At 37.3% G+C, this 12,736-nt stretch overlaps 1 protein-coding gene across 5 annotated transcripts in view; it reads left to right on the top strand.

The window, feature by feature from the left end:
- The window catches only part of LOC130917793 (roundabout homolog 1-like), a 621,696-nt gene that overhangs the window by 542,292 nt on the left and 66,668 nt on the right, over positions 1-12,736 (top strand). For all 5 annotated transcript variants that reach the window (XM_057839493.1, XM_057839489.1, XM_057839494.1 and 2 more), the window contains 4 exons: positions 3,849-3,930; positions 4,025-4,193; positions 6,076-6,242; positions 9,476-9,597. In XM_057839493.1, coding sequence (XP_057695476.1) covers positions 3,849-3,930; positions 4,025-4,193; positions 6,076-6,242; positions 9,476-9,597 — 540 coding nt within the window. The remainder of the gene's footprint in view (positions 1-3,848; positions 3,931-4,024; positions 4,194-6,075; positions 6,243-9,475; positions 9,598-12,736) is intronic.

The raw sequence follows: 12,736 nt of genomic DNA, 5'->3' as shown, positions 1-12,736 counted from the left end.
AGCTGTGCATTAGCATTAGCGCCTAGCTTGAACGCGGCTTTTAGGGTAGGAGCGGGCTTGACAACAGTCATAAAAAAATAAAATGGGTTGAGAATACGCCTGAAAATGCTCGTTTTTTTTCTGCTCTAATGCTCCTGCGGGCCAGTTTGCTCAGCGCTTCTCGGACTGTGAATTAGAGCGCATGTGTGATACTTGAACAGGCTCAATGGACAAAGGCAGTCTGAACGGGTACGCCAAAAAATAGATATGACAAAAAAATCAAAATTTTGCATTTGGACCTGCGGTATGAACCTAGCCTTAGTTAGCTAGCTAGTTATGAAATAGGTTCATTTGTTGATGAATAATAATAAAGCGTCATGAAAGACACACACACAAAATACTAGATGAACATAATACTTACAGTACACGTATCAGCTATTGCTGTGTAAAATAATCTTCTTAAGGGATGTCACTTTTTACATACATAGTCTGTGTGGTCCACAGTAAATTTATTCCTGACAGCCAAAGTTGATAAGAATGAAAGATTCCCATTGGATTCCATAGAAAATGCATTTGATACAAAAATGACAATTTGTTCAAATGTATAAAAAGTTAATCAACAATTTTAATGGCATTATATCAAAAACATGTTTTTCGAGGAATACCTGGAAAATGAATGATAACAATTTTTCATTCCAAAGATATTTCAAGAAAAAAACCTCACCGGGTCATTTTTGACCCACTTATGCATCTAAGGGTTAAGATGAGTCCTTCCGTAAACTAAGTTGTAGCAAGCTACATTAATTCTATTGAAAATTTTACGAACAATATTAAGTTGTTTAAACTATATATTAAATTTAGCGCTGTCAAAATTATCGCGTTAACAGGCGATAATTATTTTTTTAAATCAATCACGTTAAAATATTTGACGCCATTAACACACATGCCCCGCTCAAACAGATTAAAATGACAGCAGTGTAATGTCCGCTTGTAACTTGTTTTTTGGTGTTTGGCGCCCTCTGCTGCCCTCTGCTGGCGCTTGGGTCCAAATGATTGTATGGCTTTCAGCAGAATGAGTGAGCATGGTGTAATTATTGACGTCAACAATGGCGAGCTACTAGTTTATTTTTTGATTGAAAATTTTACAAGTTTTAATAAAACGAAAACATTAAGAGGGGTTTTAATGTAAAATTTCTATAACTTGTACTAACATTTATCTTTTAGGAACTACAATTCTTTCTATCCATGGATCACTTTAAAAGAATGTTAATAATGTTAATGCCATCTTCTTGATTTATTGCTATAATAGACAAATACAGTACTTATGTACCGTATGTTAAATGAATATATCCGTCTTGTGTCTTATCTTTCCATTCCAACAATAATTTACAGAAAAATATGGCATATTTTATAGATGGTTTGAATTATGATTAATTACGATTAATTTTTAAGCTGTAATTAACTCGATTAAAAATTTTAATCGTTTGACAGCCCTAATTAAATTTTAATAGTAATACTCAATATATGACTTTGAATTGAATGGCTTTCTTGCTAAATCGGGCGATTTTCCATAGCATCGCGACTTTTTTGTCAAAAGATACTAGCGACAAGTTACCATCATTTTTTTTTCTATTCTAAAGTATTGTATTTCTGATCCATTTAGTTTGCCAATGTTAAAAAAATAGGTTTAGGGCTCATTTCTGTAGTTCTAAACATATTTAGGGTGTTATATTTATTTATTTTTTTACTCACTTTGTTTCTTCTAAAACGTTATTCCCAGTGTTGTTAATAACGGCATTAGAATATAACGGCATTACTAACGGCGTTATTTTTTTTCAGTAGTGAGTAATCTAATTACCGTATCGGCCCGAATATAAGACGATGTTTTTTGCATTGAAATAAGACTGAAAAAGTAGGGGTCGTCTTTTATTCACGGTCTAGACGTTATACCCATTCGCGACGCTAGATGGCGCCAGATATCAGTGAAGTGATGTTCTGTCATGACAAATCTCAGCTACTCTCAAGTTTAACCAGTTTGCATTATTTTTATTGCAATGTTTTTTCCCTTATTCAGATTTGTTTCAAGACTGCAGTTGAGCTGAGAAGTCTGCTGCTTTAAGATGGCGGTTGTTTACTAACGCATTTAGTTCTTTATACATGTTGCTAATGCCTGTTATTGCATCTAGTTCTATATTTATATATGTGATATCTACCGTAGCATCATGTGGGCGTAGTTTGTAGGCCATTGGCTACAGTCAGGTAATATTGGAGCCACCTAGCATCACGTATGCAACGGCGTCACAACTCCCTTGTCTCCTCACCACTCCTGCTCTGCTCTCTCGTCTCCGTGAGTCCGTCTCTCTGATTTTTTTTCGCGTCATTCAACCAACATCGTAACGCATAGTAACGCACGCCTTTCCCGCCTCAGTAACAGTGACAGCGTTGCCAAGATGAGAAAATGAATTACCGTAATTGTCCGAATATAAGACGGCCCAGATTATAAGACGACCCTCTCTTTTTCAAGACTCAAGTTTGAAAAAAAGACTTTTTGAAGACAGTACATCTGAAACAAATGATTATAACAATATATTTGAGAGAAAAGCATGTTATTTTGTCTCATTCAAATCTTAATATCTGAACATTTAAATATGTAAACTAAAGTGCAATCACATTCGTAAATGAATGACTTCTGGTTTTTGAAATGTAAATATACCAATCTATTGTGATAAAACAACAAAATTGCAATAACTGCATTAACCAGTAAAGTGAAGTCTAACTGTAAAACAAATAACTGTTGAAACAAATCTGAATAAGGAATAACATTGCAATAAAATAATGCAAACAGGTTAAACTTGAGAGTAGCTGAGATCGGTCATTATAGAACATCGCTTCAATGATATCTGGCACCATCTATCGTCGTGAATGACCTTTTTGGAAAGAAGCTTACTTTGTGTTATCAGAACCTTATCTAGCATCAACTATCATTTACGTGTTCTACTCTTGTTGTGTGTTACCTGTACCTAACCCATTAATGTGTGAAAATTCAATTAAAAAAGTTTGGGGGGAAAAAAAAAAGAAATTTGCTTTAATGATATCTGTCGCCATCCAGCGTCGTGAATGGGTATGACGTCTAGACCACGAATATAAGACCACCCCCACTTTTTCAGTCTAATTTCAATGCAAAAAACACTGTCTTATATTCGGGCCAATACGGTAATTATTTCTGGAGATTTTTTTTCTCTCGCCAGAATTCTATCACTTTTTGGTTTTTTTTTTTGTATTTCTTAGGCTTAATGTGGTTATGTACTAGGTTATAGTACAGAATAATAATAACAGTTCACATAGAAAAAGAATTGTGCTGAGAAAATGTACCATTGTGAAAAAAAAAAAAACAACATAGTAGGCAGTTACTCACAATATTACTCATTACTTAAGTTACTTTTGAATGACTCTTTTTACCCAATACCTTTTTACTTATACTTGAGTACATTTTTTGGATGACTACTTTTACTTAGGTAATATTATTTTGAAGCAACCCTACTCTTACTTGAGTACAATTTTTGACTACTCTACCCACCTCTGATTATATAACAATATAAAACATATTCTATGGGCCTTGCAAGATCATTCAAACTCCTCTAAGATGGCTGGTATGTGCAAAATGCGGTTGCCTCCAATTAGTCTGTCTTCCATTTTCCATTTGGCGTCTGTCACTCAACCTTCCACAGAAGACATGATAGCGAGATGATCAGTCAATGACAGCTGTGCGGCTACAGACTGACAGCAAGCATGCTTGGGTGAGGGAAGAACAGAAAAGTGTGTCAAACGCTAACAAATCATTTCTATTTTCTACAAATGTCTTGTTCCAGCTGAGTGACTCCGGATACTACACCTGCATCGCATCCACGCCCGGGGGCGAGGCCTCATGGAAAGCTCATCTCCAAGTTCAGGGTAAATGATGACAGCGTCACTCAGAGATTAAATTTATCATAAGCGGGGTATAATGTGGAAAAAACGTTTTCATATTATGTGTTCTTCTGATCAGAGTTTGGAATCCCAGTGCAGCCAAATAGACCTACCGACCCCAATTTGATCCCAAGCGCCCCCTCAAAACCGGAAGTCACAGATGTCACACGCACCTCAGTCACGCTCTCCTGGAAGCCAAACCCAAACGCTGGGGCCACACCCACCTCCTATGTCATTGAAGCCTTCAGGTAAACATCCTTCTCCAAGGCCAATTTATTCTACGAAAAATACCACATAATTAAACACGCGTCTCCAAATTTTATTACGTTTTTGCTTTAGGAAAATCACCCAAAACATCTCAATTAATAATTGTCTCAATATTGTCTGTTTTTGTTATTTTGAAAAAAAAAAAAAAATCACATACAGTAAAACGAAATATTGACCAAAAAATGTGTTGCTTTTTGGAAGAAAAAAAAATCACACTGGACTTAAGCATGTATCTCTAAATTTAGAGATCTTGGTGTTTGTTTTCAACTGCAAACGGGGGAAAAGTGCCTATATTTTGGAAAAAAAAAAAAAGCGTGTACCTACAATTTTGTAGTATATTTTCAAAATCAGTCAAAATCAAGTCTTCTTCGTTTTAGCAAGCAAGTAATTGTTTGTTTTCGTACAAAACATGTCAAAATTGTACTTACCAAATTGTGTGTTTTCCTGTATTTGTTATTGAATCACAAAGTCACAAAATTAACTTCAACACAGCATTTTTTTTCTTTTAAAGCAACCAAAATCTTTTCTTTTTAAATATTTTATCAAGAAAAAAAATTACGTGACTTTTCTGTTTTTTATCCATAAAAAAATTATATTTTGATATACATAGACTTCACCATCATTTGAGGGGATCACGGGGCTTGGGGCTGATCCGTAGGGGGCCTATTTTCAAAAACTCCAAATTCAAATATTTTCAAAACAAAGCCGCTAGCGACCTAAAACGGAAACAGGCACCTCCCTTAGGCATATATCAGTCCACGAGCAGCGACATAAAAAAATTCAAAGTCGTTCCCTAATCCTGATTACTGTAATTATTTTTTATACAAGTACAACAAAACTTAAAATAACTATAAATTTCTCAGATTTTACGCTAGTTGCACAAAAATCACCAATTGCAGAGATAATCACCTATATTTTCAGGATGAATAGCAATATTAAACATATCGTGTAAGTTTTTGCCCAAAATAGCTACATCATTTGTTTTTAAATTAGTTTTCAAGAGCTAATAAATAACTCACACACATCAGAAACTTAATACTTGAGGAAAGCATGCAGAATCATCTTAATTTTACTCAACAAAAGCAAAACAAAACAATAACAACCTATTTAGGTTGAATTCCGCTATTGTGTAGCGATACAAAATCCAATTGTCAATAAATGTTTAAATTGCGGAATTTCTATAGATATGAACGTAAAACAGTCTAGATTCTTGGTTAAAAGCAAAAAACGGGCAGTTATCATTCATTTTACGCAAATATTTCATGCAAAAGTTAAGGTATTGTTTAATGCAACATGGCAGCCGTCACGAAACAGAGAGCTTTTTAAGGTGAAAATTCTTGCAAATAGTTGCTTAAATCGCGCAATTTTATAGATATGAATGTAAAACAGTCTAGATTCTTGGTTAACAGCAAAAAACAGGCAGTTATTATTCATTTTTCGTAAATATTTCAAGCCAAAGTTACACTGATTTTATCTATTATCCTGTTTCAAAGTGCATGCATGGTGCTATTTAATATAATAATTACCTAGAAACTTCGATCAAATAACTTTTGAGACCATCCTGCCTACTTGTATGCAGTAAAACTTTTGTCCTCTTTCCACCTAAATCCGGCGTTAGAACGCAGCGTGTGTTTGAGTTTATCACAGTGAAAGCCAACTCAAGGTTCTGCCTGCTTCGGCCCCCTACGGGAATGTGCGGCGCAATGCTTGTGTGTGTTGTCTTGTCAACTGATGGTGGAGTCTATGAAATAAACAAGTCTCAGATTATAAAGATGTTTCACAACATTTATTTAGCTGCAAAAACAGCACTGAGTTTTGGCAACCAAAAACAATTTCAATCTTTATTTTTTTTCTTGTCCGCAGTCATGCGTCGGGCAGCAGTTGGCAGACGCTGGCGGATCATGTGAAAATGGAGTCGTATGTACTGAAGGGCTTGAAGCCCAGCGCCGTCTACCTCTTCCTCGTGAGGGCAGCCAACGCTTATGGACTAAGCGACCCCAGTCCAATCACTGATGCTGTGAAAACACAAGGTAAGACACTCCGACTTCAAAATATTCCCTGACCAAGCTTTTTACTCGATTCATTTATACTGTCCTTCTAAAAAAAATTAGCATATTGTGATTAAGTTCATTATTTTCAGTAATGTACTGATAAACATTATACTTTCAAATATTTTAGATTCATTACACACAACTGAAGTAGTTCAAGCCTTTTATTGTTTTAATATTAATGATTTTGGCAAAAAAGTCAAGAAAAAACAAAAATCCCTATCTTAAAATATTAGCATATCATGAAAAGGTACTCTAAAAAAGCTACTAACCTAATCATCTGAATCAGCGAATTAACTCAAAACCCCTGCGAAAGATTCCTGAGGCTTTTAAAAACTCCCAGCCTGGTTCATGACTCAAAACCCGCAATCATGGGCAAGACTGCCGACCTGACTGCTGTCCAGAAGGCCATCATTGACACCCTCCAGCAAGAGGCTGAGACACAGAAAGAAATTTCTGAACGAATAGGCTGTTCCCAGAGTGCTGTATCAAGGCACCTCAGTGGGAAGGAAAAAGTGTGGCAGGAAACGCTGCACAACCAGAAGAGGTGACTGCACCCTGAGAAAGATTGTGGAGAAGGGCCGATTCCAGACCTTGGGGGACCTGCAGAAACAGTGGACTGAGTCTGGAGTAGAAACATCCAGAGCCACCGTGCACAGGCGTGTGCTGGAAATGGGTTACAGGTGCCGCATACCCCAGGTCAAGCCACTTTTGAACCTGAAACAGCGGCAGAAGCGCCTGACCTGGGCTACAGAGAAGCAGCACTGGACTGTTGCTCAGTGGTCCAAAGTACGTTTTTTCAGATGAAAGCAAATTTTGCATGTCATTCGGAAATCAAGGTGCCAGAGTTTGGAGGAAGATTAGGGAGAAGGAAATGGCAAAGTCCAGTGTCAAGTACCCACAGTCAGTGATAGTCTGGGGTGCCATGTCAGCTGCTGGTGTTGGTGTACTGTGTTTTATCAAGGGCAGCGTCAATGCAGCTAGCTATCAGGAGATTTTGGAGCACTTCATGTTTCCATCTGCTGAAAAGCTTTATGGAGATGAAGATTTCATTTTTCAGCACGACCTGGCACCTGCTCACAGTGCCAAAACCACTGGTAAATGGTTTACTGACCATGGCATTAGTGTGCTCATTTGGCCTGCTAACTCTCCTGACCTGAACCCCATAGAGAATCTATGAGATATTGGGAAGGGGAAGTTGAGAGACACTAGTTCCAACACTGTGGATGAGCTTAAGGCCGCTATCGAAGCATCCTGGGCCTCCATAACACCTCAGCAGTGCCACAGGCTGATTGCCTCCATGCCACGCTGCATTGAAGCAGTCATTTCTGCAAAAGGATTCCCGACCAAGTATTGAGCGCATAGCTGATATAATTAATTGAAGGTTGACTTTTTTGTATTAAAAAACACTTTTTTGTATTGGTCGGATGAAATATGCTAATTTTTTGAGCTAGCGATTTTTGTTTTTTCTTGACTTTTTTGTCAAAATCATCAATATTAAAATTTAAAAAAGGCTTGAACTACTTCAGTTGTGTGTAATTAATCTAAAATATATGAAATGTTTATCAGTACATTACAGAAAATACTGAACTTTATCACAATATGCAAATTTTAAGAGAAGGACTAGTACATTACCGTAATTTCACGAATATAACGCGCACTTTTTTTCCCCAAAATCAACTTATAAAATCATGGTGCACATTATAAACGGGTACATGGATGGAAACAGAAATATATATATTATCGTACTAGGGCTGTGAAACGATTAAAATTTTTAATCGAGTTAATTACAGCTTAAAAATTCATTAATCGTGATTATTAATCGCAATTCAAACCATCTATAAAATATGCCATATTTTTCTGTAAATTATTCTTGGAATGAAAAGATAAGACACAAGACGGATATATACATTCAACATACGGTGCATAAGTACTGTATTTGTTTATTATAACAATAAATCAACAAGATGCCATTAACATCAACATTCTCTTAAAGCGATCCATGGATAGAAAAACTTGTAGTTCTTAAAAGATAAATGTTAGTACAAGTTATATAAATTTTGTATTAAAACCCCTCTTAATGTTTTCGTTTTATTAAAATTTGTAAAATTTTCAATCAAAAAATAAACTAGTAGCTCGCCATTGTTGATGTCATTACACCATGTTCACTCCCCAAACCCATAAAATCATTTGGACTCAAGCACCAGCAGAGGGCGCCAAACAACAAAAAACAGGTAAAAAGTAACAAGCGGACATTAGACTGCTGTCATTTTAATATAAGTGGGGCTTGTGCGTTAATTGCGTCAAATATTTTAACGTGATTAATTAAAAAAATTAATTACTGCCCGTTAACACGATGATTTTGACAGCCCTAATATAAACTTTTTTTTTTTTTTTTTGACACGGCCACGTTATGTTGAAGAAACGTATGCGGCGACCCGTTGCCGACCATTACGGTACGTGACGTCACCATTTTGTTTCGGTAATACTTCACGCTAATCGGGCGAATGATTTCATTTGTGTTAAATTCTGCTTTTTTCACTCTTCATAAGGCAGAGAATTTAGTTTCTTGAACTCATTTGAGTCAACGTTTATTGCAGCCCCGCAACTCGGACCATAACAAACGTAAGCACACAGACTCCCTGTGTCCGTCAACTATATGTGTCCCTCGGGAACCTCAAACCCAAATAACAATAGTTCCTATTGTTACTGTCGTGTTGACAGTGATGAGCTCTCACAGATTTCCGACTTATGTTCTCACTTTCATTTTACCGTATCAATCCATGGAAGAAACATTTATTCATCATGATGAAACGAGCAAGTTATACAGCATTCTTTAAAAGAAAATCACATCTGTTTTGATTTCTCCTAGATTCTTGTAAGTTGGAGAAGTTGTCAAATCACATTATTACCGTAAATATTGTCAGTTTATAGTCATGTTTTGAACTACCAATGTGCTATGCTTGTGCTGTGTTTCACCAGTCAGTAAAATGACATTTCTGTATCTTTACACGAGCTCTGTTTTCTTGTATTCTTTTATTTATTGGTGCTAAAATTAGGGTGCGCGTTATAAACGAGTACAATCATTTTCCCTAGATTTTACAAGTACATTTGGGGTGTGCATCATACACGGGCCTTATTCGGAAAATTACGGTAATCAATTTTCCCTCATTGTAATGGATTGAAGTCAGCTAAATCTGTATGTTTGCATGCAGATATCCCCCCAACTAGCCAAGGCGTGGACCACCGTCAGATCCAGAGGGAGCTTGGCGAGGTGGTCATCCACTTGCACAACCCTACCATCTTGTCATCATCCTCTGTCAGGGTGCAGTGGACGGTGAGTACGCCAGAAAGCCGTTTCGGTCGAGTTGTCTGATCACCAAAAGCGCTAATGTCCTGAAAGTTTATGTGAAAAGGTCGTCGGCGGATGGCAGCCAATGAACAGATTGCAGAACAAGTGCTTTTATAAGTCCATTTGGCTCAGGTCTGTAATGTGCAGCCTTAAAAGGTCCATTTTGGCGCAACGGAGGATACCATGTGCGAGGTGTGCCAATTTGTGCCCCCTCTCTGATTGAAAACAGTGGACGGCTGTTAAAAGAATACAAGTGTGAACGAATAGGCGGCCAACTCTAAAGTGAAAATGGTTTGCAGATGTTGAAGGTGGGACTGAGAGAAAAGAAGCGGAAAACCGCCTCTTCGGGTATGTTCGATAAAATTGTCCATTTATAAAAAGCTTGAAATAGCTCAAATTTTTAAAAATGTAATATTACCATTGTTATTCTTTTGATATAATATTTTTTAAAATATCCAAGTGAGCCAATTTTTAACAAAAATTAACATGCTACCGCAGTCTCTTCTAGGATAAAATTGCTTTGTCATTCAAATCCCGGGATACACAGGAAAAAAGCATTGAAATGAATATGCGTTTCTTAGTACTGGAAATGTTTCCGTACATTCAAAAACATTGGCGTGAGCCTTCTGTGTCATTGCCAGTTCAATTTGACCCGCCACATAAACTGAGTTTTAAGCAACCCCCTTTCCCATGTTTCTCAGGGCTTAATCTTTTTCCAACGTGAGATTTATTGGCTTTATATTTCACTCTGTTTTGTCTTTACGAGTTAATCATAACCACCTGAGCCTGTAGTTTATTTTATAGGAATAAAAATAGAAAAAACATGTTTAAAAGGAGAGCTGTTCACCTTCTACTGGGACTTACGGGGATATTAGCTCGGTGGTTACAATATATCGTAAAACTGCTTTAATTAAACAAACAGAAACTACCGAGTTAACGTAGCCTAGCGTACCCTAGCCCTTAACATGTCATCCTCCTTGGCGCACTCTGTCACTCCACTGGAGAGTGCTCTAATCCCACTCTAACCAGATCCAGACTTACAGGAACCTCTATCCAATGACCTCATAGTGTGGTTTGTGCAAATGGCTGCACCATGCCAAAGTAGAGCAATTGACACACAGTCAGAAAGCGTGTCAGAGACGCAAACTCGCGCGACAACTTTCGACAGACTCTCAGGTGTACCGCATGAGCAAATGCTTTGCGGTTTCGTGATGCTACTGTGGAGCTGAGGATCCTTTTTTCCGTTCAAAAGCTTCATTGCCAGAAATTCCAGTTCATTCCAGAGGGGTAACGTAAACTGACTTACCCTGCCTGTTCTGGACGCTACAGGATTATACTCCAGAGTCTTCACTTTGCTACAGTGTCACATTTACTTCCTGGCCTAAGTCTCGTCATGCATTAAAAAATTACATCATTGTGACATTTGGGGAAGCAGGACAAATAATAATAAACATTCATGCAAACATTGGCTGACCCTGATCTTGTAAATTCACTTGGAATTCACAATGGACTCCACAGTCATCACTTTGCTACAGCGGCACACAGTCTCCTCTTGGATAACATTGCTGGCAAACTACCATTACGTCTTTGCTTTAGTTCTGGCTAGGCATGTGCCGGTATGAGATTCTGACGGTATAATAACCTTAAGCCAAAATACCACGGGTCCACGGTATCATGGTATTGCAATTACAGCTCTAAAATGTGTTACTTTAAGATATCTGTACAGTGAGCCTAAACCCACAGCTCAACATTATTACCATCAGAACAAAAGTAATTGAGTTATTTTCCATAAAAAGCATGTGTGTAGGACTCGTATCATGTTTACATTAGACACACACTCTCTTTTTCAACACAGGCAGTTGCCAGGAAGAAAAAAAAAAACATGTTTACCACAGCTAGACACACTAAAAATACTGGAGTTAACTCTCGTAGCTGGTGGGAAATGTTCCTGACAGTGTTTACAATTAATTTTGTATAAATGCGAAATCATATTGGAGGTATTGCCTACTGGGCAGCCACCCTCCGCAAACATGTTTTGCATGTCGGTTGGCGTTCCTCCTCTAAGCCATCTGTAACTTTTCTGTAGCCGAAGTATTCCCGTAGCAGCGATGTTTTCTCCGATGGGGGAGAAAGTTCATGTGGTTTCACCTCCTCCAGCCATCGTGGAGCACAGTTGACTTGCTGACACTGAGCAAAAACCAGTCGGGGAGGGTTGAGGCTTTCAACTGAAAGCGAGGGATTTCTCCCTGCGTTTTTGGGGCATGAAAAATAGCTAATACCATAGGGACAGTATGACGGAAATTTTTTACAGTTTTGAAACCGTGACATTTTCATACCACGGGAATACCTTGAAACCAGTAATCGGCACATGTCTAGTTCTGGCTGCTGAAACCAGTCTCTTTTAAGCTTTATTTTGTCATCCTTAATCTTAGATAAAATTGTAACATTTGCAGTTACAATCTAATGAATGACAAAAAATCAACAAATCAAGAAAAGCTTCATTATTTGTACCAGGTGAAATATTCCTTCATAGTTTCCGCTTTCCTGGAGTGGCCCACAACCAGTGTTGCTAATCTTACTTTAAAAAAGTAATTAATTATAGTTACAAATTACTTCTCCCAAAAAGTAATTGCGTTAGTAACTCAGTTACCTAAATGTAAGAGTAATTATTTACTTGGCAAAGTAACTAGTGATAATTTTCATGTTTTGTTTTGTTTTGTTTTGTTTTGTTTTTCTCAAAAAAAAAAAAAAAAAAAAAAAAAAACTTAGGTCACACTATGTGAAGTGTAAAAGGTTTTTGGGACAATTGGCCGTAGCCCAATTCTTTACCCTAATTTACCCTGAATCAACAGTTAAAAGTTGTTAAAATTACTCCCATTATTGCATCAGTTCCCTTCTGTCTACTTTTGACATGTGGAAGTTTTAAAACTGTTTCATCATTTAAAGATAGATTCAAGTCAAGATTTTGCCGATTTAGGAGTATTTTAGATAGAAAAAGTTACTCAGGTTCGCTAGGAAGGTTCTCTACAACAGAGCCTTCCTAAGAAGTCTACTGCTTTAAGATGGCGGCTGTTTGCTAACGCCCCCGTTCTGTCATTTCGCATCTAGTTCTATATACAGTTGT

Source organism: Corythoichthys intestinalis, chromosome 6 (assembly GCF_030265065.1).
Source record: "Corythoichthys intestinalis isolate RoL2023-P3 chromosome 6, ASM3026506v1, whole genome shotgun sequence".
Taxonomy (NCBI): Eukaryota; Metazoa; Chordata; class Actinopteri; order Syngnathiformes; family Syngnathidae; genus Corythoichthys; species Corythoichthys intestinalis.
The sequence above is the reverse complement of the archived record's forward strand: the minus strand, read 5'-3'. Positions and strand labels throughout refer to the sequence as shown.